Source organism: Lates calcarifer, linkage group LG6 (assembly GCF_001640805.2).
Source record: "Lates calcarifer isolate ASB-BC8 linkage group LG6, TLL_Latcal_v3, whole genome shotgun sequence".
In the NCBI taxonomy this organism is placed as follows: Eukaryota; Metazoa; Chordata; class Actinopteri; family Centropomidae; genus Lates; species Lates calcarifer.
In genome coordinates this window covers 18,160,629-18,188,392 of record NC_066838.1, presented here as the reverse complement: position 1 = coordinate 18,188,392, position 27,764 = coordinate 18,160,629, and the positions used below count along the sequence as shown (strand labels likewise).

Here is a 27,764-nt window from a genome sequence, read left to right as displayed (position 1 = left end):
AATAATTATGCAAGCATGTATTTTGCATTAGGTCAAGTAAGATTTTCTTATGAATGACTTTGACATTTAAGGGGTCTTTCTTGCTGTGTCAAGAAAGGCACATGAAACCTACTATAAAACATGACACCTTCCAAATGCACTGTGCATTTGATTATTCAAATGCACAGTGCATTTGGAAGAAGAAAAAAAAATTGCAGCTGCAGGGGGGGAATTGTAGGTCAAGGTGGGGGTTAGGATGAGGTTATAGTAAAGGTTAGGGTTATGGTAAGTTTACAGGAAATTAATGTGTGGTACAGACAGTTGTGGGTGAGGAGATGTCCTCCTACAAAGACAAGGAAAAAAAACATATTTACCGGTATATACCCACTAGGACTACACGTCCCTCTGGGATATTGTTTTCTCCCACAATGGGCGTCAACACAAAAGTGGCTTCAGGAAGGTACACACAGGACTTTGATTCACAGTTGTCTGTCCTGTCCTCTCTCCTGCTGCTGCTGCTGCTGCTCTGAGACTTCAGAGGAGAGGCGGAGCTGAGGTGACTATTCATGATTATTCAAGCACGGAGAGAAAAAAAAAATAACATACGCCCTCACGTTTTAGTCATTTGGCACGTCCTCGGAACCTCGTAAAAACAACCAGGCGACCCACGGGGCAGCTGATAACCGCACAGACAGCTCTCATGCGGAGCGACTGATCGCTTCCTCAGGGTGTGTGTGTGTGTGTGTGTGTGTGCATGTGCGCTCCAACGCCGGGGTGTTGTGGCAGAGCACACGGGGACAAATGAGAAGAAGCTCGGCGTTAAAGTTTACGCCTTCCACAGCAGCTGCACGGACAAGCGGGAAAAGGACTGACGCGAGGACGCAACATCATAGCTTTTAAACATACGAGCATTTTACAGTATCGTTATAGATGTTTAAAATGGATCTTGGCACCGTTCTGGCATTTGTTTCCCTCGTGGTGTTTCCACCGCTGCTGGAATGTACCACAACATGTCAGGTGAGTTTGGACTTTAGGCTATCCAATGGTTTAATAAGGGATGGAATCACTCTAATCTTAAATTTAAATTAGATTACATTAATGACATCCAAAACTCTAACTGCACGGAAGCAGCATTTTGCTTCTTCTTCTCTTATATGTAGTAATAAATGCACGTTGGGTAAATGGATAAACATGCTGCTTCGTGAGTGTTTAACATTTCATTCATTTCAACTTATTTCACCCTTGTCTTGACAGCAGGTGGGAAATCAAAATGGCAAGTTGTGTTTAAGTTTTCTCATTACTTTGAAATATCATTTCAGTGTGGAAGCCACATGTGTCAGTTGTACTAATGCTCCTCTGTGTGTACAGACTATTTTGAGGGACAATGCCCTGTGAAAGTGACCTCAGTCCAGGACCATAGCGGGAAGTGCTCTGAACAGGTCACTGTCCGTGTGTGGATGAAGGCTGATGGTAAAGAGTCAAACCAAAGTCTGTTTTGTTATCTCGTGCACAGACGATCCTCCTCTGTGTATTTCATGATTCACTGTTTGATTTAAATGCTGAGAAGTGTGTCACTCTCATTTGTTCCAGACTTATGTAACGGCCCGAAGATTGAAATTCTCGCAGAAAATAACAGGACAATCATGCCTAGCATGAGGAGAAAGAGAGACAAAGTAAAGGTTGGACTTGTTCTCTTTGTATCTGCCCCCCAAAACTCTGTCCATATAAACTAAATGCATGATGTTAACTGGGTGGAACACAGTGGTATCATTTCTCTTTCACTGTTCTCTCTTGCTTAGTATAACAGTAACCCGGGTGAAAAAATCAAGTGTAAAAGAGGTGTTGCACAGCAGTTGTCACACAGCAACACCAGTTTTCCCTTGGTAAGATTAGTTTTCCTGTTCTAACAACATAACATACTGAAGATGGTTTTATGAAAACAATGATATGATTCTTATCTCTCAACAGTGGGAACTTAAAGATGATTGCATCTATGCGAAAGTCGGAAGTATTGTTTCTGTGAAGTACAGCACAACATCAACAAACTGCACAGTCAATTACACAGTGGAAGGTAAGGTACTCTGGATTTCTCATTTGCTTTTTTCCATACATTCTCCCTTAGTCTGTCTTCATTGAGCAGCCTGTATTGTGTTTGTCTCAGATGGGTGACAAATGTCAAAGGAAAAAACAACATAAAATGTCTTAGGAAGGTGTGTGGCCACCAGAGCTGCTTCAGTGCTCTTTGAACACTATAGTATCAATACACTACAAGTATCTGAACTCTACTGGAGGATAAACGCAATTGGTGGTGGTGGAATTTCTGTCTCTGATGTCCACTGAAAATCTGCTTAGAGATCACACAATAACTCCAGTAACTCCAGAGCTTCAGAGAGATTCATCATGTTTTTACCATTTCTTCAGTATCAAAGTAAATCATTGACAGTTGTCTTTACATCCATGGGTTCACTGTACACAGGAAGTGCTAATAGCTAATTAAGCATCTTTTTAATGGTGCCAAATTGATAAAATGTAAACAAATATAGGCTTTAAAAAAGTTGTAGCCAACAGTTAGCTCTTGGTTCCAAAACCTAGAGCATGAATTTTCCCCCAAATAAAAGGAAGAAAATGACATAGGAATAATAGAAGGAGTTACAGAATCCATTTCTAGAAACAGCACTAAGGCTCAAAATGTCCATCTTGCCTGATTTTCACATTCCTGACATCTGCATTTATGTTTCTCAACTCACTTATCCAGGTTTTCCTTCCATTCAAACATCTGTTTGATTTGAACCTGTTCTTTTTTTTTTTCCTGTGTGTGATTTAGATCCCATACCAGAGTTTGACCTGTCTGTGAATTCGTCATCTAAATCCATCAATGTAACTGTGCGGGGGGAATATAAAGTGTATACCAGATGGTGTTATCAGAAACATGGAGGCTGCATGTCTCCTTCCCCTCAAATCCCTGTAAGTAGCAGTCGCACATTTTATCTGCATGTTCTCACTTTTGTTTGTACACAACAGAGAACGTTTGCGAGATATGTTTGTATGTTCCTTTCAGATTGATCCATCTCAGTCTCCATCAGCTTCTCTTAACATCCCTCACCTGCTGCCCTGTGTGTGTGTACAGGTACTTTGAGCTCCTTATGATTTCTTTCTGATGCAGGAAACAGTATTATTTTGTTGAATCAGTCTGTGTTCATTCCTGCACATGTCTTGTCTGCATTGACAGGTATATTACACCTATACAGATGCCCGGCGACATATTAAATGTCCCTTTGAAAAGGAAAGGCTCATGGGTGAGTGTTAATGTGTGATTCATGTCAGAGTCAGACTGAAAACAAACACACCTTAAAGGGACATCTCATTTTAAAGGGAATTTCTGACATTTTACTATTATTGTGTAATTGACAACTGAGATGTGTTATGATTCAGATATACAAAACAGGGGTGTTCCCCTCAATCTGTTGGGTGATGTGATGTGATGAGTCTTTTCATATGACCAGAAAACAAAAGCCCTCTACAGACAGGTGACAAGTTAAACAAAGAAAACACCCCATGGTGCTGGGGCACCACCAGCCACCAGAACAGCTTCAGTGCAGCTTGGCATTGATTCTACATGTCTCAGGAGAGATTGTTCCAAAAGATATTCCCTCATTTGATACTCACCTCCACAAACCTAAAGTCCCAGCCTTTTTAGCAAGAGTGTTCCACATTCAAGGCAAGACAGGAAACACAGGAAATGAGCAGAAGTAGCTTTTCTCACAGTGAACTAAGCCTTGAATTACAAGCATTTTGTGACCTATTTACAGTAGCTGTTCCTCCAGCTTTAGAGGGAAAACAAGTGCAAAAAAAAATCTTTTTTTCTAATGTCACACAGCTACAGTGTTAGTCACATGGCTTACTGTTCATCAGTACAGTAAACTACAACACAAATTATAGACTCTTTCAAAATACCCAAGGGCGAGAATGCAGCCAAGCAAAGCCATTACATGAGATACAACTGGGATTGGTTAAAAAAGAAGTGAGTAAAGACTCACTCCTGTTGTGTGACATTTTGTTTGGCGCACAAATGTTTCAGTCAGACCACACCATTGTGTTCTGAGAAAATTATTTTAAAATCACTCCTTATTCCTGCAAAAGGTTGTTTCACCCACCTACCCCGGTGATGCAGAGAGTTTTGGTTTTAACATGAGCTGAGGTTTAGAGATGTAGTACAAGTGAGGGGAACTTTGTGGTGCATATGCAGTTGAAAAATGACATTTGAAAAACCTCAGTGGTAACTTGTCTTTGCAGAAGCAAAGTCCTGCTTTGCAGATATTCTGTGGACCACATTGTGTATTGTTTTCCCTGGAACTGTTTCCCTTTCCTGTCACAGGGACTGCTACCAAAGAAACAGGACATTGTTTCTGGGAAGACAAGCTGATATTGAGGTTTGGTCACTGCACCCTGCTGACAGCAGCAATCAGAGGCTTTATGTTGTCAGGTTTTCCCTCTATCTGTCTGTCCATCCATCCCATTCTCACAAGCACAGTAGCTCAGGAATGCATTGAGGGGAATTTTTCAAATTTGGCACAAGTATTTGCTTGGACTGAACTGATTACAATTTGGTGGTTAAAGGTCAAAGGTCAAGGTCACTGTGATCTCATAGAGCTCATAGGCTAATTTATGATAACATTTCACTTAAATGTCTAATAGATATGTGGCATAGATGTCTAGATGATGAAGTAATGACATTTTTCATCCAGAAGGTCAAAGGTCGTCATAATGTTCAACACTATAATTCAGGAATAGAAGGGAGACTGACCATATTTCCTTCAGCTTGACTGGATGCCAGAGGCATACAACCACAAGGCTGTTGTTCTCGTTCAAATGTGACTTTGTAACACTTTAAGCAGCACTTATGTAAAGGAATAGTTCAATATGTTAGAGTTAGATGAGTAGTTCAATACCACTCCCACATCTGTCCAGTAAGTGTAAGGCTATAGACAGTAGCCAGTTAGCTTAGTTTAGCATCATTCTTACACTTTTTGGTTTTTATACATAGTTCAGTGTTACTTAGTGAGCTTTAGAGATGGATTTTTAAGACATAGCCAGGCTAACACTCTCCAATCTTTATGCCATGCCAAGCTAACGGTCATCTGGCTGCAGCTTCTTACTAATGGGCAGATACGTATGGGAGCAGCATCAATCTTCATATCTAATTCTCAGCTATAAAGTAAAGCGAATTTCCCAGATTGTCAAACTGGATCTTTAATTCCATTCACCTTAAAACCAAAACTATTTGCATGATTTGACACCAAAAAGGGTTGAGAAAAGGGTTTTTATATATATATATATATATATATATATATATATATATATATATACACGTAGGTTGATGGAACCAACTCCGTAAAATCCTATGTTTATATAATTTAATGTATCAATTTATTACTGTTTCTGCTGTCGTTTAGTATACTATCATTTATGTTAGGCAAATTAAAATCTAGTGGGTTTATCCACAACTGTATCCCTGAATAGTCAGGCATGTTGTCATCATAGTGCTGTAAACATTTGCATCCAAACTGCTTCCACAGATGTCAGAGATGCTTTGAGCACCTACAAAGTCACACCGTTTGTGTCGAATTTGTCATGGAGGTCAGTGTGTCCGGCCAGCGACCTGAAGATCTCTGCCTCCCTCTGCTGGAAGCAACATGAACACCTCTGCACACCTGTGCTGAACTCCACACTGGAAGAGGAGGAGGATGGAGCAGACTTGGTAAGTTGGGCAGGATTGTTGGTACTGGTGATAGATTCCCAATGAAAATGAATAAAGCTTTTAATAAACAGCCATTGTGTCTTCCCTGACAGATATATAACACATCTATGGTGGACAGACACCCTCAGATGTGTGTGCAGGTGAGAATCAGCTAGATATTTTTGCACTGAAATGTGTCAAGCTGCTTACCTTTTAGTTGCAGATTCACTTATTTGTCTTTCATTTTTTCAGTTTTCTCTACAAGGCAGACATAATATCTCCTGCCCCTTCCAAGCTGGTGAGTCAAACAGGGGTTTTGCTTATAGCTGTGATAAAATGTATCGGTCTGTTTCTCTCTCTTGACTCCCTATCTCCTTGACCTTTTACAGATATGTCTTCATTGGAGGTGAATGTTGGACCAGGCAAGCAGAGTGTGCTTGTGTATCTCACCTCTTCTGTTCCGGCAATGTACTCAGCTCAACTTTGTGTCCTTAATGAGACAGGATGTTCACCCATAGGACAGGTCCACACACTAAGAATGGTAAGCATACATATGTGTTTGTGGGAGAGCAAGAACTAATTAGAGAGGGGAAAAAATAAAATGTAATGTTAATGTGAGTGAATGCATGACTGTATATGTTTTACAGGAGGGGAAAGCTGGTGAGATAAGTGTAAATGTGCCTCCTCATTTTCTTCCTGAGAAGCCTTGTGTGCAGGTAAAGTACATACTGCAACTTTGTGCAAGACTGAGAAAGGTGTTTCTGGACATGGTTTGTTACTTTTCCTCTCTTCTCACTCTTTCAATCTGTTTTTCTGCAGGTGTGGCAGTCAGATCCTGCTCTTCATGGAAGAAGAATTCTGTGCACTGACTGTAAGTGTGCTCAGGATACATACAAACAAACGCGAGCCCAGATACTCTAACACGCACACGTCTGTGTAGCACTTCACACATCAGTGCATGCATTCACTCACAACTCCTACAAAGTCAACAGACTGACTGCCTTTTCTGTTTTTCCACAGACACGCACAACCGCTGTGGCATATATGCAACGGCAGCTTTTATACTTGTGGTTATTATCGTGTCACTGGGAACTTTCATCCACCGTCTCACTAAAAGCGGAGCTGCAGGTTAGTTCAGGTGTCTCATTAAACACAAGGTCAAGGCTGTGGTTTGTTTCATTTGAACAGTCACTGTTTGTGTCTTTGAGTGTTTGCATGTCTCCATCTTCAGATTTGAAATAATTAACTCTTGTACTGCCTCAGTTGATTTGTTAGACTGGTGTTAGCCTGAGGAATTTAAATTCAGCAAGCAAATTGTCAAATTATTTTTCTATCCTCGTTCTTTTCCCGTATCTCCAGGCTGGTTGTGTATCCAGAGGCCGGTGTTGCTGGTGTGCTCAACAGAGCAATCAGCCCACGTCTCCGCTGTGTGTGCATTAGCCTCAATTCTGCAGGGGGAGCTAAGTGCCACGGTGCACATGGCTCTCTGGGCCCAGAGCTCACAAAAGCAGACTGAGGCCGGGGCCAGTGTGGCAGATCTGGGTCCACTTCCCTGGCTGTACGGGCAGTGGGAAACTGTGAGTAAGGCACAAGGGAAAGTACTAATTGTTTGGAGTCCTGAAGCCAAGATGGCATATGAGAAATGGAAGGAGAAGAGGGAAAACATGGAGAAGAACGAGGGAAAGAAGGAAGATGGCGGCAGAGCAGGTGTGAGACATGAGAAAATAAGCGTTGATGTGGAAGAAGATTATAAACTAAATGGAAGAATACTGGGAAAATGCAAAAAAGAGAAGGCTGCAGGAAGAAAAGAACATGTTAAATTGTGTGGTGATAAAGACTGGTACCCCCAGGAAGAACCCTCCTCAGTGATAACACCAGTGTTTTCGGCAGCTCTGGCCTGCCTTACAGGGGAAGCTGCAGCAGTGCAAAGGTCAAGGAGTTGCCATTGTCTATTTTCAAGGACTTGGCCACAGCAGGGACATCCCGAAAGACCTCAGAGGTGTCCCTCGGTACTGCTTACCGCAGGACTTCAGGGGTTTAATACAGGAGCTGGGAGGGATGAAAAGAAGGACAAAGACTGGTAAATGTAGGTGGCACTGCTGGCCCAGGATCCTGTCCAAAGTGCAGTCGGTATGGCTGGCACGACAGCTAGCCTGCAGACTGCAAACACAGCTGCCTCAGACTCAAGGAAAGAAAATGCAAGGGCCGAGGGTCACGTCATCGCAGAAAATCATATCAGACAGGACACAGAGCAGGCTGCCACCAGCTGCCAAAGCAGCAAGGCCAGAAACTGTACAAGCGCAAGAGCCTCTGAACGGGTCACCATGGAGAGCAGAGAGACTTTAAGCTCAAGTTTCAGGTTACAGGGGCAGACTTTTGTTCAGCTGGAAACATGATATGTACATGAGACACTGGGAGCTGGTGTGTCATTGGGAGCTACTTTGAACCCATCACTCAGTAACAACTATTCATTACTTGACAACAACACACCAAAAAATTCCTCCACTTGTTTTGCATATTAAGAGGTAAATACTCAGTCCTGTCTCCCGCATTTGGCCTCTGACAGAGGCTCTTTCATGTCACCTTCGTGACTGAAGCCATAACGAACACCTGTCGTTATCTCTGTAAATATGCTAACCACTATGAAAATCTGGTTGCAAATTACACCCCGCTTTCTTCATGAGTGCATTTAATGTTTGGAAGTGTCTGTGACAGTGGCAGGTGACAAAGTGCGTGACTGCTGTTTACAGAGACTTGCTAATTTGCATAGGCTTCTCTAAACAGAGAAGTTGACCCAAAGCTATCAGCAGGATTTCCAGTGTTAGAAAGCAACAGATGAAAAGTAGAAGGGTGATATATAAGTCATGTGCTCAAGCTTTTTGCATTTTTACTTTCAACCGTTACAAGTCTACTACTGTTGCCTTTAGCGGGCTTTATAGGAGACTGTGTTTGTCTTTATAGGAGACTGTTTGCAGTCTGCTATTAAAATATAAAATACTACCTCCTTTTGTCAAGAACAAAATATAAATCAGTGTTTTTTTCCCCTTGGGCATACTGCAACTCTTCATTCGGTAATTATTATTGAATATTACTGAGCAATATCTCTTACCTGGAAGACTTTGATGTGTGCCAGAGGAAAAGGGGAAAGCCAGTATTATTCAAATATCATTAACGGCAAATGTGCCCCACCGCAGAGGTTACCTCAAAATCTCAGAGCATTAGAGCAAGAAAACTGTGACTGGGGGTACTTTCCCAGATCTTACTTTATTGCAGGAATTCAATTAAGGTCAACTGTGAACTTTATGCAAAGCAACTTTAAACGGCAGGCGCAGATCTTGTCAGGATCTACACACAAATTTGACTGAAGTAATATTTGTTCAGTGTCACTGAACCCTCTCCAGATTTTTTTTTTTTCTGCTTCAGTGAACAATCTTGAGATATTAGCCTAACACTGCTGGCATTAAAATTTTTGTATGCCAAATAATAAAAAACATGCTTTTGATTTAATGAAAAAAAGATCCATGTGTAATTACTGATTTATTTTTTCAGCATTCAGAATCTCTTTTCTGAGCATTGTTTGTTTTTCTTCAAGCCTGTTCCTTCAAATGAGTTACAGCGAAAGCCCACAACTTTGACAAGACTCCAGCGCTCTGTAGCTGAAAGAAAGACCTGCTTGACAGGATTCATCAGGAAGTAAATGATCATTTAAAGTAAATTAAACACTGGGGACGACTCATTTCTCCCAAAATGTGACATTCAGCGGGTCAAGGCTAGTTTCATTTCAGAAGAACTTCTTGGGGGGTAGATTAATACAAGAATACTGTCATAAAATAGAAGAAAAAAGATTTTATGCAGCTAATACAGTCAATTGAGGTTTAAGTGTATCTGAAAATTGAAACTAGGTCAGTTTAGTCACATGTGAATAGTCTCATACTATAAAATAAAGAGCTGAGCCATAGAATTGAAGGTTCCTTATGCACATGCTTGCCAAATAAATTTAAGAACCACCATGAATTTGTTTTGTTCTGATAATAAAAGACCACAGTTAACACAGGTGTTCCTGATAAGCATGAATACAAACTCTAATCTACAACAGTAGATTTAATTGACCTGGGAAAGAAGTTAATGATTAAACTTATACACTTCGACTGAGGGTATTCAAACAACAGCCGCTATATGTGTAACAAGTGGATGCAAAGAGTTAATGGGACAACCCTGTACCTAAACGGGCACAGGTTCAATTGTCTGCAACAGCTAATATAATGTAGAGTGACAGCCATGTGAGCAACCTAATGAACACATTCCCTCTTATCAGGTTACTACTGTGAGAGTTTCAGCTGAATGTGTTAAACAAACAAAAAAACAACAATGCCCCTAAAATAAGTCGACGCATTAATTTGACCGTGGATTGACATGAGGCCCCGCCCTTATCAGTGTTACCATCATTTTCTGTGAGATTACCCAAAAAATATTTGATCTTATCAGTGAGCAGCAGTTTGCTTTTTTCTTGTCTTACAACAGTCTGCGTACTTAACTTGTTTAATGTCACAAATGGAAACATATTTTTTCAATGATCCGAATTCCACTGAATCATTCACCATCCAAGCAGAAACTTGTTGTGCGTGTGACAACGTTCTCCCATCTCACCTGAACAGGTAGCAACCGCGACACGCCCAGCTGTCAATCATTGGCGAGGACGCGTAGCTCAAAATCCCAAGAGCGTCGACAACAACAGTCGGTGAGTGTGGGTCAAGCCACGGTCACGAGTTTTCTCGAAGGAAGTAGCGCTGTCATGCTGCGCTGCTGTTTGGATTCAAGGGTTACGGCGTTCAGTTTTTGCGTTTCGGATGAGGGGAGTTTAGCCGCGGGACAAAAGACGTGCGCCGGAGAGAAACCTGCGTCAGGCGCACAGCCGCTCTCCAAGACATGGCTCCCGCGCTAATTCGGGGGCCACATGTTTTCTCCCTGTTTCTTCTGCGCTTCTGGCTGTTTGTGTCGGCACGAGCGTTGGACATGAGCGACCAAGACGCACCTGAACTCACCTGTGGCGAGGTAATAATCATTATAACACTCAGGTTTCTTAAGGATGAATAGCCCCTAAAGGAACTAAGCTGTAAAAAAGTGATCTCTACTTTTACGGGTGTAATATCTCATGACATGTACCCTTTAATGTAGCCAAATAAGAATTTGTAGGTTGTTTTTAATTTAGTTGATGTACTTTTTATAATAAAATAATAATTATTATTATAATATAATCTTTGGGTTAAATGTGTCACCACCTTTTTAATTATTATTTATAGTTGTCTGTGAAAAATCTAGCCAGTTCCTAAATGAAAAATGTACTGTTCATGCTTCAGGTTTGGGCATAGATTAGGCCAACACAGGGAGAGGAGGAGATCAGAGTTTAATGCACATTACTTATTTACTATTGTGGCCTGGCATGACACTTTACTCCCCTGCTCCATTTCCAAGGAATGCTGTTTCACATTCACAGACAGTCTGCTGTCAGTTAATAAGTTGCATTAAGCAAAAACTGTTTCATAGAGGTGTTGAATTGTGTTATTTTAACTGTAGTGTTTTCCCTCACTGGGTGTATAGTCCCTCCATGTGTACGAGCTGAAGCTGATACACAAAATACACTAATGTCTGATTTTTGAATATTAACTCTTACCCTGCAAAATGAGCACTTTTAATAACAGGACTTTGAGATGTAATATAACTACTTTTACTTCTGAGTAAGATCTCAATACCTTCCTCACCACTGTTGACATCTGTGGTATTCAAGAGGCGTGTTTTCTGATGGGTGAGTGTACTTGTTAGGTATGCCTGCTTCTCATCGCTATCTTTTCCTTCTGTAGGGTTTAACTGATTGCAACATGAGTTCAGGTAACAGCACAATCACCATCTCATATCATGGTAATGATAACCTCACAGTAGAATAAGCCAGCCATCTGTCTAAAGCAGAAACACTTTTCTTTCCATAGACTTTCCATTCTCTGCTGCGCTGCCTGATCCTAATGATGCAGTGGATGTTACGCATATGCAGCTTAAGGTGATGCTGTGCTGTTCCGCCACAAAAGACTGTGAGCCTTGCCTGCAAATCATCATCACAGTCCGAGGTAGCTTTGTCATAAATCTTATGTCTTTGATATTGTCAGCCAAGGTAACGCACCTTGAATTTTTCCTACCATCATTTTTCCTAAATATATCACGCGTTTTAGTCATTACAATCAATGTTTTTGTTGGTGCTGCTGTTACTGTGAATCATTTCTTGAGTAGCCATTTCCTGCATTCTTGTTGTTTGGCTAATCAACTAGTTTTCTGCTGTCATCTTGAAACATTATATTCTCTGCTGTGGCATGTACTGACTGTGACTGCATTACAGAAGTGGACGAGACAGAGGAGGTTTCTGAGGGCAGTGGAGAGGCGGACGGAAGTGGTCAGACTGTGTTCGTTGAACAAAGTGGTATGAGACCATAAGCTCAATCCAAAACTACACACAAAGTCACAGTCTTTCTCATTTTTCATATATTTAAAAAAATCATTTTAATTACACAGTCCACTCATCTTGTTGCTCTCTGTGTTACAGCTTTGGTCAAAGTGGGTCTTAGCTTCCCAGGCTCCACTGAAATTTGGAGGACTCTCCAGTTTAAACTAAACCATTCCGGTTTATTCCAAGCTTCTCAACAGCCCACATATAAGGTAGTTAATATCGGGCTGGTGTGACGGACATACCTCCTGTAGTTGTTTATTAGTCTCCAGTTGTGGAAATAAGCAAATATGTTATATGCATCATGTCAACAAGAGGAGATGATGAAGTCCAAAGACAATCAACAGAAACACACAGATGGCACAGAAGCCTCGCTGGATCTTCATGAGTGAGCCGAGAGCCCAGAGCCAGAGGACATCATTGAGGTGTTAGACGATCTGCGAGGTAAGTGAAATGTATTAATAGGCGCAGCCACTAGTCAGTCTCTTAGATTATGGTTGGATAAGGCAGACGTTATTCTGACAACAAATAATACATGTAAGCATTGAATTAGGCTTCTACAGTAAGTTCTCAGCAGTGGTGGAAGACGTATTCACTTCACAGAAATCTATAAATACTCCATTACAACTAAAAGTCCTGAATGAAAAATCCAACTTCCATAAAAGTATTAGCAGCAAAAAGTATTCAAGCAAAAGTACTGGTTTGGTTACTGTTGTAGCTGCTGGAGGTGGAGCAATTGTGTACAGTGTTGTATACAGGGTCACCAGATAAATGTGAAGGGTCATGAAATGATTTATTAGACAGGAAAGAAGAAAAAACTAAGTTCTGATTCACAAATCTGTTTTCAGCTGTTGTATTTTTTCTCTAATATTTGATCTTTGGTGATTTATTGGAGGTTTATTGAAATTAAGGCATGTGTGAAGTTTGGAGAGAAACATCACTATTTGGTGAAGCTTTTGACAAATGAAATGTAACCATCGGACTAAATGGCTCAGGCTGATAAGACGCCTGCTTCATAATTCAGAGGTTGCAGGTTTGATTCTCACTAGGCTCAATGAATTTTGAAGTCCAGCATCAATGGCAAACACTCCAAGGCTCAAAGAAACAGCTGATAACCATCAGAGTAAATAACTCTGGTTGATAAGATGCCTGTTTGTGGTTCAGAGATTGTAGGTTTGATTCTTGCTAAGCCCAGTGAATTTGAAGTCCAACACCAAATGTAAACACTCACAGGCTTGAGGAAATAGCTGCGAACAATCTAACTAGACAGCTAAGGCCAATAAAACACTTGCTTCATAGGTCAGAGGTTGCAGATGACATGGGTTTCATTCCCAGAAAGGCTCTCCACTGTGGTTATAGTTAATACTGTAATTATTACCTATATTAATTAGTAACTTTTTTACTTAATTCACTGTTCTTATTTCTTGCTGATAACCACCTGACATGTTTCACCACAAGCCTTCAGTCTTCACAGAGGTGTTGCTGAGGCTTCCTCTCAGCCTTTTAATGTGGACATGGTTGTCCTACGTGTTACCCCATAAATCAGCTGACAGGAAGCTTTTGCAACATTTCTGATGAAGACTGTAGGCTTGTACATATATATAGGTGAAGCCCTCATGCTCCAAACCCATCAATCTCTCATACTCTCTTCTGGCTTGTGCCTCTTATTTGCATCCATAACTGTAAACACAGAAACAATCAGTTGAATTAAGAAGCTTTGGAGTGGGACAGTATTTTAGATGTATATTTTTAAATGGCCGTATTAGTACTTTTAGTGCACTGAATACTTCCTCCACCACTGCTGAGAAATTACTGTTTAAGCCTAATGCAATGCATGTACATTTATTTTATTTATTGTCAGGTTTATTGTCAGGTCTTCTGGTTTATCCAACTATAATCCAACAAATTGACTAATGGATAGACTTACTAATACAGTTCATTTATCTTATCAATTATGTAACATCTAAGTGATGTCCTTTGGTTCTGGATTCACAGTTGACTCATGGAGATCCAGAAAGGCCTCTGCACCATCTGCTGTCTTTGTGGATTGTCTCTGGACTTCATCCTCTCCTCTCTTAGGTGCTGTGCATCCAACATAACTGAGGTTAACTGCTGGGGCCAAGTCTGCAGACGCAGTGTTGTTTAAAGCTGTGTTGCAGCCTAAAGACAAACCATGATTAAACGCTTAAGTAGCAGTAAGGTTGTGTTGCCAAGGCTGTGGAAGCCATTTGTATGGCATTTTTCAGCCATTTCCTTGCATTTTTCTCCTCATTAACAACACAATCTGGTACTCGCTAAAAGCTTCTCATTATTTCTCGGTTTGAACAATTTGAGCAATCATAAACAACGTAAACCACATGTATTTTGAGAGGCTGTTTGCCATGTGGAGAATCGCTTTCTGCACAACGGCATCTCTTCTCCCTCTTGAGTTTCTGTTAGACTAGATGCCTCATGGCACGTTCTTGCCTTTCAGAGGTTGTAATCAGATAGCAGTTGGGAGTAACTCTATTTCCTTAAATTTGCAGCAATTAATTCAAGGATTGCTTTTACTACTGATTGTTAATTCTTTGGGATTCAGCAAGCACTTCATTGTGACAGTCCTTATGCCAAGGTGTGATACTGCAGCATGCAGCTTTTTTCTCTCTCCCAGGGAATATTTACATTTCCTGAGCAGGTGTTTCACAGTTTGTTGCATGTTGCCAATTCACCCCATCTTCATGTTTGCCCATCTTTGCCAAGTCCCATGCCAGCCCACAGTGCCCCAGTCTCAGCCTAGTCATAACTAGTTTACCTAATGAATTGCTCAAAGACAAGTTTCCAAAACATATTTGTCTTTTACCATGTTCATCATTACTGAGTTTAAGTTGACAAATGTACATGTTTCCATCAAATGCAGCTGCTGCTGACAGAGAAAGTGATGTTTGGCAGTCCTGTTGTGGTCCAGGCAGATTCAAAGGCAGCACACATTGTCAAAAATATCACAATCCCATCTTTAGAAGAAGGTGAGGTTAAGTGCTGCAGTATAAGCAAAATTACACTGAAAGAGTGGCTGCAGAGAAATGTCACTGAATATCTACTCCTCCCTTTCTTTCAGTTTGCTCCATGAACCAAGAGAAATGTGTAATGGAGTGTGATGGTAAGAGACACTGTTAAGATCCTTTGTTTTCACATGTATTATAGTGACATGTTAGAGAACAGTTTGGTGTTCTCTGCTTCCACCCACCGTTTATCTAGTATAACATGTATTGTCTACACACGGATGAGTGTGTGCAAGGCAGTGCCAACAAAAACAATTGTGCGTGCTTGTAGAGTGACACTTGTACAGCTCAATTATGTGATGACTGATGTGTCCCCGTCTCAGCTCCCAGACTCAGAGCTCAGACTGATTACAAGAGAAACGTGGTCCTGCTCCAACTGGAAAACACCAGCTGCTCAACAGATGCCAGACAAGAAGATCTCATGATTTTTAATGAAATGTCTGGAGAGATGCTTGCATGGGTCAGTGCTAAATTATCCAGACGATGTATTCATATCAGTCTGATCAATATTGATAGAGTCTGTTATACATCCTTGTAACCTTTCTTAACCTTTGCAGCCCCAAAACAAGACTGAAATGGTCATCTCGTCAAACTTTGTTGCACCGTGCCTGTGCTTCCAGGTAGATGACATGTTAATTGTAATAGACAATAAATAACAGCTATGGACAGTTTTTGAAAATAATAAAACGAATAAAAACTCGTTGTTCCAGGTGTGGTGGAAGGGAAAGGAATTTCGCAGAGAATTCTGCCCTTTCAAAAACAAACAAGGTAAAGGGAGTTCACATCAGACCAAAATAAATTTGCATGGTAAATGATTTTAGAGAAAAACAACATAGCAGTGTTTTTTCTTTTTTTCCCAGATGCACTAGAAAGAATGCAGCACAATGTGTCCTTGTCCTTGACAAAGTTTCAGATGAGGGAGGGTGGCACAGGGCTGAGCTGGAATGTGAGTGCCCCCTGCAGACTGGAGGCAGAGGTGTGGCTCTGCAAGAAAGATCTAGCAGGGGGACAGTGTGAAGAGGTGACAGGCTCCAGACAGAGTCTGCTCAACCATGTACGCACAGGCTGGATTTCAACACACAAAGGACACTGGGTAAAAACGTCATGATAAACTTAGGATGTGCAGGGTACTCTCTTTTCCTGAGATGAGCCTCTTCGCCAGCACCTCCTCTCAGGTTATATGCACCTGTTTTCTGTGCATCAAGAAACATCCAGGGTTGTTGTCAGGATTTTAGAAACACTGTTTCAAAGCCTTCTCAACACTGCCAGGGATTAAATTCTGGGTAAAATGCTGAAGCCATTATTTTATTTGTTTGGCCTTAGGTGGTCAAACTCCCTCAGGTTTGCAAAATTCCCAATTTCAACAACAACAAAATTCAGCTGAAATTATCACATAATATCAATTTTAATGTGTACTCAGCATGATTAATGATGAATCTTCTCTTTCCTCTCCGTCATTTCTTATGTATTCATTTAATTCTTCATTCACTTTTCAGAAAACAGGAGAGTTCAATGTGTCATTGCATCCTCTGCTTTGTGTTCAGGTGATACTTGTCTTATATTAAAAATGTAGTTGTAAATATTTTTCATCACTGCTTCCTACAGTACATACTGTACTAACATTAACTCCTTTACTCATTCTTAGATAAAGATACATGGGATGGAGTCATATTTAGAGCCCCACTGTCCATTTACAAGTAAGACTATTAATTATTGTCCAGATCTAGATTAAGTGAGTTTAATGTTTAACTCTTGCCAACCAAATCAAGCTACATTTTTTTCATTCTTATGTGGCAAATAAGTAATTAAAAATCGATGCATTGTGCCATATACTTGTCAATGTTTAAAACTCTATCCTTGAAATGTCTTTAACATGCTTTATAAAGACTCTTGTGCTTCATAATCTATTTATTTTTCCAGCATCTCGATGGAGGTGGAGCCTGCCACTCCTCATTGGATTACTGCTCATGTGTTTGACCATACTAGGAGCCTATTTTATACAAGGGGTCCTGAAAGGTCAGTTATCTCTTTGGAGTCCATTAAATATTAATAGCGTCTTAGCAAAAGACCTCAATGTGTGCTCTGTTTTCCTTTTAGGCTACGTGTGGAGATGGCTAAAAGAAGATGATGTTAAAGGTATGTGCAAGCCTGACATCCACACATCACATTTCAGACTGGGCAACCACTATTTTCTATATCACCTTTTTATTGTTTATATTTAGTCTTTTGAATTTCAATCATACATTTGTAGAGATGTATGACTGTTAATGTTCTTGTGTGTTAAAGTATCACTTGTGTGAAATACTGTTTCTGCCTACTACTGCCACTGTTAGCTGCGATTGTGGCTCATTCTTCTCCACAATTATAAAAAACAACTTCCCTTATCCTATCTCATATTTTGAATATTCTTAAAAGAACAGTAAATTAAAAAATAAAAAAAACACGCAAATTGTTGCTTTTACACTCAGGTTTTTGGGAGGATTAAACAAAGAAAATATAACATGTTCATTATTCATTTAAATTTTTTATAAAGGTTTTAATCTTCCTCTATTCCAGGTGCAGTGGGTGGTGGTCATGTGGTGCTGCTGTACCCACCAGGCAAGGACCAGGCTTTGCCAGGACTGATGTGTCACCTGGGCTCGTCCCTCCAGGCCCTGGGCTTCAGTGTGTCCCTGGACCTGTGGAGCCAGGCTGAGCTCAGTGTACTGGGCCCCGTGCCGTGGCTCCACTCAAGACTGGACCGGCTGAAAAGGCAAGGGGGCAAAGTGGTTCTAGTCCTAACCCAGGCCACTTGGATAAGGGCTGAAGAATGGGGAGCTCGGAGCTGGGAGAAAAACACTCCCAGGGAGAGGAACAGAGACATGGAGGAAGAGGAGGCAGGAAGAAGCTACCCTGCTTCTTCTCCCTGTGTAGATGTTTTTAGTGCTTCATTGAGCTGCATTCTAGCAGACTATTTACAGGGCCGCGCTGGTGAGCGGTTCATGCTGGTACAGTTTGAATCACTCCCACCTGAGCCTCCAGGTGGTTTTCGGCCACTGCCAGAACTTTTCCGTGGCCTTCATGTCTACAGCCTTCCATCCCAGAGCCTGGGTTTCCTGACTGAGCTGGCTGGGGCTCGGCAAATGGCCACTGCGTCAGCCAGACGGAAGAGGGCGGGGGGGCTCAGGGTGGCATCCCGAGTTCTGGCGAGAGGACTGTCAGGGTTCACAGCAGGGACGACTGTATTTCGCCTCGCAGGGGTGTCCCAGAGTTGTGTTGGGGCAGGAGTAGAAGACTCTGGGGAAACGGTGCCCTTGCAGCCGTGTCTTATTACGCCTCCCTCCAGCCCTGACACAAACCCCAAGGTCAATGAAATGGAATGGGTCTGACAGCAGGAGAAGATGACTTGAAAGAAGAAGTGATACCCCAGGAAACACTCAAAAATATAAATCATAAAAATCAGTTTTTGCATTTGCCGGGCTAAACATCAGGGGTCTAGTAGCTGTCATAAAAGGGAGCAAAGTGTTTCATCTGTTTTTGAGCAGAAACAGTAGCTTGTTTTACAAAGAAAAGGTGGGTTGGGCTTCAGAAAAATGAAAGTGCACAACATTAAAACCTCACACTACTTCAAAAACTAAATTCGAGGAAGGAGATTTTCAAAAACAGCATGGCTTAGATGGCTAGCAAACTTACACTACAATGAAAAGAGAGAATCTCATTGAAACAAATTATCCATTGTGTTGGCCCTGACTCCACAGCTGTTTGTCAGTCTTGAGCCAGTGTGTGTGTTTACTTACTTGTATTCTGCATGCCCATGTGTTGAATATAAAAGCACTGAGAGATATGAAGAATTTTAAAAACAAAAATAAGCTATTTTCTCTCTCTATGTTTATACACAAGTATATTAATTTGCTTTGTCCAGGCGGAGTGAGTCTGTTTTATAATTTATTTTGTCCTTACTGTTTAAAGTTGGATTGAATAAAGAATGTGTCTTGGATCTTGGTATGCTCTTCTGACTACAAAACGTGTCAGTTTTTACTCAGCGCAAACATATGATGGCATTGAATTTGTGTTTCCGTGGTAACATTTACATTTTTTAACATGCAGAGAAATGTTTCAAATAAAATTATCTGTAAAATCCACATACTTTGCAGCAGCAGTAGGTAAAAAAACAAAATAATTAAATTACAGCAAAGATGAATGAGTTGCTGAGGGAGCATTCTTATGAGGGAACCCGTGCTGCAGCCTGCTTTGGGGGTTTTCAGCTTGTCCTCGTTTTGCCAAATTATCTCAGTGACTTACACTTACTGTGTTGGTGAACCGCTTAATAGCGACATCTGCTGGAAATTTAAAAAAAATAATTGCAGGCAACCTGGATAAAGAGTGGAGAGGGACTGAACTAGGTTCATTCATTCTGACATGTGGACACCAAATGAGTAATGAATGGTCGTGTTTACATAACCAGCTAATAATAAAGTGCTAACTGAATGAAAGAGAAGTGTATATATTCCAATTAACTTGAATATAACCAAAATAATATGACTATGCAGAATTTACAAAAATCATTTTAGCAAGGAAGTATAAGTGAAAAACGTGTGAAAGTTTTGTTAAAGTTATTTAGGAAATGTAAGTGCTGGTGAAAGTGGAAGTGCTTGTGTACTTGTACGCCTCTGTATTGTTTGACCCATCACTAATCCAGACCTAATATCTTGCACTCCCCGTGGATGTATTGTAAGCGCAATCAGAGGTGGTTGCTAGGGGGAACAGAATCATCTGACCAACTGGCGTTTTTTTCCTGCCGTTGTTGGCTTGCGTGCGTTGTCATTGGTCATGATTTTCTGGGAGGAGCGCAGAGAGGCGGAGAAACGAAATCGGGAAACAGGCTAAATCCAACGTTTGAAGCGTTGGCTCGGTTTGTCAGTATTGTGAGAAAACCTTAATTACCGAAGAAGCCTGGATGCTAAAACAAGCTTTGAAGCTGCTTTTTTTTATCGAACACGAGTGAGACTGGACGCTGAACACACCTACGGCGGGAAGGTAAGGCTAAGAAACGAACTAGCTAGCGGCTAGCGTTGGCGGCGAACTTTAGCATTAGCCTTCTCTTTTTCTTTTGGCCTTATTTCCACTTTCAGTCGTTTTTATCGCGTGGGTAAGAGTGTGTTTGTGTTTCCGTGACTGAGGCGTCCTTGTCGCGGTAGGCAGCACCAAGCAAGAAAAGCGGAAGTGCATTAAGTAGGTAGTGTACTAAATATAGGGCTACCTGTAGGGGGAACACAGGTAGTGACTGTGGATCAAGTCGGGGGAATGAGGCAGGTGCACACCTCATTCCATGCTGGCGTGCAGGGACAAGGGGTAGGCCTCAGCGTGTTGTCTTTTATGTTGTTAAAGTTGAATGAGAGTTTGATAATAATAGTTTTTTACAGTGTCAGACCTGTTTCCCCTGCGGGCTGGAAAGTGATCGGTCGTCGCTAGCAAAATAAATAGATCGACGTCCCAAGTATTTTAAGTTTAGTTTTAATATTTTATTATTGTGTATTTTAATGTTTGATTAATAAGTGTTTTAGATGTGTAATATTTGTTTGCTTGCAGAGCAACTGCAGTCCATTAGCTATTCTTGTCGTGGATTTTTTTTGTTTGGTCAGTGGTATTTTTATGTCTAGTCCGCCCTGGCCGCCAAGTCGGTAACTGGCAAAAAGAAATGGGAAATGGCCTTGGGGCGGACTAGTTTTCTTTATTTTATTTTTGTTTGTTTGTTTTATTTCATAGTCATCTGTTGCTTCCTCCGTTTTTATTCACCTCACCCAGTAAACCCCAACTAAGATGCGGTGGGGGGAAATGAATTGTATCATGAACGGTTGTTATAAATTGCATTACTCCTTATCCTTTGGCTTTTGTTCCTTTTACTATTACCTTGTGACGGGTGTAACACTGTTGTGGACCCCCAACGTGGACAGGTGAAAACCCGAGGAGCTCTTGATAGTCTGTTTAAATCCCTATTGTAATTGTTTACAGTCACTTTGTAATTTTGTGTTCCATCCTGGTCATTTTAACTCAGTTTATAGCAGTCTAGCATGTCGTTGTCATCGTTTTGTGTCTATTTACGGTAATTTCATGTTATATCGCGTCTGTACCTGGCTGCTTTACACCTGGATGTCAATGTCAGCCATGACAAATTTGCTGTCACGGCCATGCCCTTTGAAAACCCAACTTTTAATCACAAAGGCGTTAACAGTATACTGACTGAGTTTGAAGTCAATATCATTAAATCACTAGGAGGAGTTCAGTGTCCCATGTTATATATGTGGTCTGAATTTTGTCCACCTACGACAAACTGGGGGGGGGCACTTTTGGGTGTTTACAGGAGGCGCTATAGAGCCATTTTGCACCGCACATGCACGACACCCCTTAAATACATACATCTTCACCAGATCTGATGCATGTGCAAAGTTTTGTGAGTTTTTGAGCAATTGTAGGCCCTCAAAGAGGCGATTCATTTTGGATGATGATAATAATAAGAATCAGTGCAATTCCAATAGGGCCTTCACACTCTTTCGTGCTCGAGCCCTAAAAAGAAAAGTGATGTAATGGTAAAAGTAATCTAATATAAAAGGTAACAGTAAAAGTAAGCTGTAATATAAAAGCAATGCAGAAGTAGTAGTAATCCAAAATAGAAGGAAAAATGTCACATCATAAAAATGTTACAGTATTGCATGTGGTCAAAAATGTCATAATCTAGTAATGTATAAAAATGTAAAAAATGCCAAACTACAGTTAGGCATAAAAATGTTTTGTTAAATGTTCTGGTTCAGCGGCAATGTTAAATATTTCTTTAACATTTATGGTTAAACTGTTGATGAGGAATAGGTAGTAGTGTATTGATCATTTTCCTTTGTATGTTTCTCTTTGATTTCCTCCAGGTGTCACCACTTCATCCACGACATCATCCACAATTGCTGAGATGCCGTCCATGATCGCAGAGACATGGTCCATGATTGGAAAAACATTGACGATGATGAAGGAGACATTGTCCATGATTAAAGATATTGTCCACGATCAGAGACGTTATTCCTGATCACAGAGAGTCTTCATACAACAAAGAAGTTCTTTGAGACCTGGACAGAGGCCTCCAGGTAATTCACAAACAACTTTACTTAAACAGTCCAACACAGAGCACTGTGTAATTGTTTATGTTTAGTATTCAGTTTAGTTGTTCATAAGTGTGTTAATTTTAACTGTTGGTCAGAGGGTGATTTTAATAATATCTTTACAGTGTGTAACAACCAGTTCTATACTTATTTATTTAAATTCTTTCACATAAGCTGCTGTTAAGACCTTATTTATTAAAGGAAAACAACGCAAAACAAAGACATTATGAAATGTGTTAATAAATATTCTGTATGTGATCATCTGTGGTGGAAGAAATACTCAGACCTTTTACTGAAGAATATTAAACAACACAAGCTGCATTCAAAATTTTACTGAACTGTTAATGTTTATTATTGTTGTGCAGTTAACAGTAACATACATGATTGCCTCAGTGATTAGTTGATAGGGACAAAATCAGTAATCATTTTACTTTTTCACAAATGTGGAGGTGATGACAGTCAACTGTTCATTTTTTGAAACAGCCCTCTAATGTTTGGAAAATATTCTGGTTCAGCTGTAATGTTGAATATTTATCTGTATTTTCATGGTTAAACTGTTGATGAGGAATAGGTAGTAGTGTATTGATCATTTTCCTTTGTATGTTTCTCTTTGATTTCCTCCAGGCGTCACCACTTTGTCCACAACATCGTCCACGATCGCAGAGACTTCGTCCATGATCGGAGAGACATTGTTGAGGATGAGGGAGACATCGTCCATGATCAGAGACATTGTCCATGATCGCAGAGACCTTGTCAAAGATGAGAGAGACGTTGTCCGTGATCAGAGACATTGTCCCATGCTTCGTAGAGACCTTGCGATAGAATCGGCGGAGACGGGGGTCACCGATTTGACGGCATTGCCCGCGATCATGGAGACATTGTCGATGATCACAGAGGCACCGTCTATGATCTCAGAGACATCGTCCACAATCACAAAAACATTGTCCATGATCACAGAGACTTTGTCCATAATCTCAGAGACATTGTCCGCGATCACAGAGACGTAGTCCATGATCACAGAGAGCCTTCGTACAATGAAGAAGTTCTTTGAGACCAGGACAGAGGCCTCCAGGTAATTCACAAACAGCTTTACATCAAGTGTCCAAGACAGGGCATTGACATTAAAGTGTTTCTGTTCAGTATTCAGTATATCAGAAAAATGTAATGATAGAAGTAATCTGCAGTATAAAAATTATGTAAAAGTAATCTATTAACAGAAGTAATGTAAAAGCATTTAGCAATATCAGAAGGAAAAAGCAATAGACAATCTGATACTAGATGTAGTTTGCAACAGTATAAGTAATTTGTATTTAGAAGTGATATGTAATGAGAAAAGTAGTATGAAATGGTGACAGTAATCTAATATTAGAAAAAATGTTCAAATGATCAAAAAGGTTTTGTTAGATGTTCTGATTCAGCTGTAATGTTGAATATTTATGTGTTTTGTGGTTAAACTGTTGATGAGGAATAGGTAGTAGTGTATTGATCATTTTCCTTTGTATGTTTCTCTTTGATTTCCTCCAGGCATCACCACTTTGTCCACAACATCGTCCACGATCGCAGAGACTTCGTCCATGATCGGAGAGACATTGTTGAGGATGAGGGAGACATCGTCCATGATCAGAGACATTGTCCATGATCGCAGAGACCTTGTCAAAGATGAGAGAGACGTTGTCCGTGATCAGAGACATTGTCCCATGCTTCGTAGAGACCTTGCGATAGAATCGGCGGAGACGGGGGTCACCGATTTGACGGCATTGCCCGCGATCATGGAGACATTGTTGATGATCACAGAGGCACCGTCTATGATCTCAGAGACATCGTCCACAATCACAAAAACATTGTCCATGATCACAGAGACTTTGTCCATAATCTCAGAGACATTGTCCGCGATCACAGAGACGTAGTCCATGATCACAGAGAGTCTTCGTACAATGAAGAAGTTCTTTGAGACCAGGACAGAGGCCTCCAGGTAATTCACAAACAGCTTTACATCAAGTGTCCAAGACAGGGCATTGACATTAAAGTGTTTCTGTTCAGTATTCAGTATATCAGAAAAATGTAATGATAGAAGTAATCTGCAGTATAAAAATTATGTAAAAGTAATCTGTATTAACAGAAGTAATGTAAAAGCATTTAGCAATATCAGAAGGAAAAAGCAATAGACAATCTGATACTAGATGTAGTTTGCAACAGTATAAGTAATTTGTATTTAGAAGTGATATGTAATGAGAAAAGTAGTATGAAATGGTGAAAGTAATCTAATATTAGAAAAAATGTTCAAATGATCAAAAAGGTTTTGTTAGATGTTCTGATTCAGCTGTAATGTTGAATATTTATGTGTTTTGTGGTTAAACTGTTGATGAGGAATAGGTAGTAGTGTATTGCTAATTTTCCTTGTATGTTTCTCTCTGATTTCCTCCAGGCGTCACCACTTTGTCCACAACATTGTCCACGATCGCAGAGACTTCGTCCATGATCGGAGAGACATTGTTGAGGATGAGGGAGACATCGTCCACGATCAGAGACATTGTCCATGATTGCAGAGACCTTGTCAAAGATGAGAGAGACGTTGTCCGTGATCAGAGACATTGTCCCATGCTTCGTAGAGACCTTGCGATAGAATCGGCGGAGACGGGGGTCACCGATTTGACGGCACTGCCCGCGATCATGGAGACATTGTTGATGATTACAGAGGCACCGTCTATGATCTCAGAGACATCGTCCACAATCACAAAGTCATTGTCCATGATCACAGAGACTTTGTCCATAATCTCAGAGACATTGTCCGCGATCGCAGAGAGTCTTTGTACACTGAAGAAGTTCTTTCAGACCAGGACTGAGGCCTCCAGGTAATTCACAAACAGCTTTACATCAACTGTCCAAGACAGATCATTGACATTAAATTGTTTCTGTTGAGCTTTCAGTATATCAGAAAAGTGTAATGATAGAAGTAATCTGCAATATAAAAATAATGTATAAGTAATACATATTAAATAGAAGAAATGTAAAAGTAATGAGCAATATCAGAAGTAAGATGTAATAGTCAATGTAATCTATTACTAGATATAGTTTGTAAGGCATAAAAATGTCAAAAAAGGTCAAAGCATAGTATAGACAATAGTATGTCATTAAAATACAATAGTATGTCGTTAAACATATAATTAAAAAAGGCCATGATATGTTTCTTACTATACTAAAATGTCATGGCATAGTAAGGCATGTAAAGCCATCAAACGTTCTGGTTCAGCTGTAATGTTGAATATTGATCTGTGTTTTTATGGTTAAACTGTTGATAAGGAATAGGTAGTAGTGTATTGATCATTTTCCCTTGTATATTTCTCTTTGATTTCCTCCAGGTGACACCACTTTGTCCGCAACATCGTCCACGATCGCAGAGACTTCGTCCATGATCGGAGAGACATTGTTGAGGATGAGGGAGACATCGTCCACGATCAGAGACATTGTCCATGATTGCAGAGACCTTGTCAAAGATGAGAGAGACGTTGTCCGTGATCAGAGACATTGTCCCATGCTTCGTAGAGACCTTGCGATAGAATCGGCGGAGACGGGGGTCACCGATTTGACGGCACTGCCCGCGATCATGGAGACATTGTCGATGATCACAGAGGCACCGTCTATGATCTCAGAGACATCGTCCACGATCACTAAGTCATTGTCCATGATCGCAGAGACTTTGTCCATAATCTCAGAGACATTGTCCGCGATCACAGAGTCTTTGTACCAGGACTGAGGCCTCCAGGTAATTCACAAACAGCTTTACATCAACTGTCCAATATGTTCAATATTCAGTATATCAGAAAAGTGTATAATATAAATAATAAAAATAATCTGCAATATAAAAATAATATATAAGTAATCTGTATTAATAAAAAAGTAAAAGTAATTTGCATTATAAGAAGTAAAGTAAGTAAGGCATAAACATGTTTTGTTAAATGTTGTGGTTCAGCCGTAATATTGAATATTGTTTTCATGGTTAAACTGTGGATGAGGAATAGGTAGTAGTGTACTGATCATTTTGCTTTGTATGTTTGTCTTTAATTCCCTCCAGGTGTCACTACTTCGTCAACATCATCGTTTAAGATCGCAGAGACGTTGTCCACGATTGCAGAGACATTGTCCACGATCGCAGAAACATTGTCCATGATTTCATAAACAAGGTGATTCACAGCTTTACATCAACTGTCAAACACAGAGCACTGACATTGTTTATGTTCAGTATTCAATATATCAGAAATGTGTAATAATAGAAGTAATCTACCATATAAAAATAATGTATAGGCGATCTGTACTAATAGAAGTAATGTAGAAGTAATTAGCATTATCAGAAGTAAAATCTAATAGTCAAAATACTCTTGTTAATAGATGTAATTTGCAACAGTGAAAGTTATTATGTAAATTTAGAGGTAGTAAGTAATTTGAGAAGTAATATGTAATGGGGAAAGTAATCTGATATTAGAGGTAACAGTAAACGTAATCTGTAATATAAATGCAATGCAGAGGTAATAGTAATCCAAAATAACGCATCAAAAATGTCATAGGATAGTAAAGTATCAGAAACCATTAAAAAATGTATGGATCAAAAACCACCAAAAAAGTCATAGTATAATAAGGGGTCAAAAACCATCAAAAAATGTCACAGTATAAGATAAGATAATCCTTTATTAGTCCCACAACAGGGACATTTACATATAATAAGGGGTCAAAAACCACCAAAAAAAGTCATAGTATAGTAAGGGGTCAAAAACCACCAAAAAAAAGTCATAGTATAGTAAGGGATTAAAAATGGCCAAAAAAGTCATAGTATAGTAAGGCATGAAAAATGGTCAAAAAAGTCATAGTATAGTAAGGGGTCAAAAACCTCCAAACAAAAGTCATAGTATAGTAAGGGGTCAAAAATGCGTCAAAACAAAAAGTCATAGTATAGTAAGGGGTCAAAAATGGTCCACCAAAAAAAGTCATAGTATAATAAGGCATGAAAAATGGTCAAAAAATGGTCAAAAACCACCAAAAAAAGTCATAGTATAGTAAGGCATGAAAAATAGGTCAAAAAATGGTCAAAAACCACCAAAAAAAGTCATAGTATAGTAAGGCATGAAAAATAGTCAAAAAATGGTCAAAAACCACCAAAAAAAGTCATAGTATAGTAAGGCATGAAAAATGGTCAAAAAATGGTCAAAAACCACCAGAAAAAGTCATAGTATAGTAAGGCATGAAAAATGGTCAAAAAAGTCATAAAATAGTAAGGGGTCAAAAACCACCAGAAAAAGTCATAGTATAGTAAGGCATGAAAAATGGTCATAAAATGGTCAAAAACCACCAAAAAAAAGTCATAGTATAGTAAGGGGTCAAAAACCATGAAAAAAAGTTATAGT

General features: G+C 40.0%; 2 protein-coding genes and 1 long non-coding RNA gene across 4 annotated transcripts; all 3 read left to right on the top strand.

Moving 5' to 3' along the window:
• Positions 1 to 413: 413 nt before the first annotated feature.
• LOC108900202 (uncharacterized) lies at positions 414 to 10,200 on the top strand. The gene is given in 18 exon segments (XM_018701128.2): positions 414 to 996; positions 1,234 to 1,252; positions 1,348 to 1,449; positions 1,570 to 1,658; positions 1,779 to 1,862; positions 1,948 to 2,050; positions 2,804 to 2,943; positions 3,038 to 3,106; positions 3,209 to 3,275; positions 5,556 to 5,737; positions 5,830 to 5,877; positions 5,969 to 6,014; positions 6,106 to 6,257; positions 6,364 to 6,432; positions 6,536 to 6,587; positions 6,737 to 6,844; positions 7,076 to 7,617; positions 7,619 to 10,200. Coding segments are annotated over 18 exon segments (2,403 nt in total). The 5' UTR covers positions 414 to 909; the 3' UTR covers positions 8,063 to 10,200.
• Positions 10,201 to 10,295: 95 nt separating this feature from the next.
• On the top strand, positions 10,296 to 19,220 carry wu:fl23c11 (uncharacterized). 2 transcript variants are annotated; one of them, XM_018701134.2, is made up of 16 exons: positions 10,296 to 10,768; positions 11,575 to 11,602; positions 11,701 to 11,835; positions 12,102 to 12,182; positions 12,306 to 12,418; positions 15,103 to 15,208; positions 15,301 to 15,342; positions 15,568 to 15,704; positions 15,802 to 15,864; positions 15,955 to 16,012; positions 16,105 to 16,298; positions 16,741 to 16,788; positions 16,890 to 16,941; positions 17,165 to 17,260; positions 17,342 to 17,380; positions 17,801 to 19,220. In XM_018701134.2, exons 1-16 carry the CDS (start codon positions 10,643 to 10,645, stop codon positions 18,610 to 18,612), a joined length of 2,130 nt encoding a protein of 709 aa, XP_018556650.1. In that variant the 5' UTR covers positions 10,296 to 10,642; the 3' UTR covers positions 18,613 to 19,220. The 2 variants fall into 2 exon arrangements, with proteins under 2 accessions (XP_018556650.1, XP_018556649.1); XM_018701133.2 differs by having other exon boundaries at positions 16,105 to 16,337.
• A 2,882-nt stretch (positions 19,221 to 22,102) lies between these two features.
• LOC127142611 (uncharacterized) lies at positions 22,103 to 26,183 on the top strand. Its single transcript, XR_007813513.1, has 4 exons — positions 22,103 to 22,353; positions 22,993 to 23,440; positions 23,893 to 24,340; positions 25,728 to 26,183. It is a non-coding gene; the product is annotated as an uncharacterized LOC127142611 (long non-coding RNA).
• Positions 26,184 to 27,764: the final 1,581 nt, after the last annotated feature.

Coding starts and splice junctions, on each gene's coding strand:
- wu:fl23c11 (XM_018701133.2), top strand. CDS start 10,643: ATGGCTCCCGCGCTAATTCGGGGGCCACATGTTTTCTCCCTGTTTCTT. Junction 11,836..12,101: donor AATCATCATCACAGTCCGAG/GTAGCTTTGTCA, acceptor ACTGCATTACAG/AAGTGGACGAGACAGAGGAG. Junction 17,261..17,341: donor TATACAAGGGGTCCTGAAAG/GTCAGTTATCTC, acceptor TTTTCCTTTTAG/GCTACGTGTGGAGATGGCTA.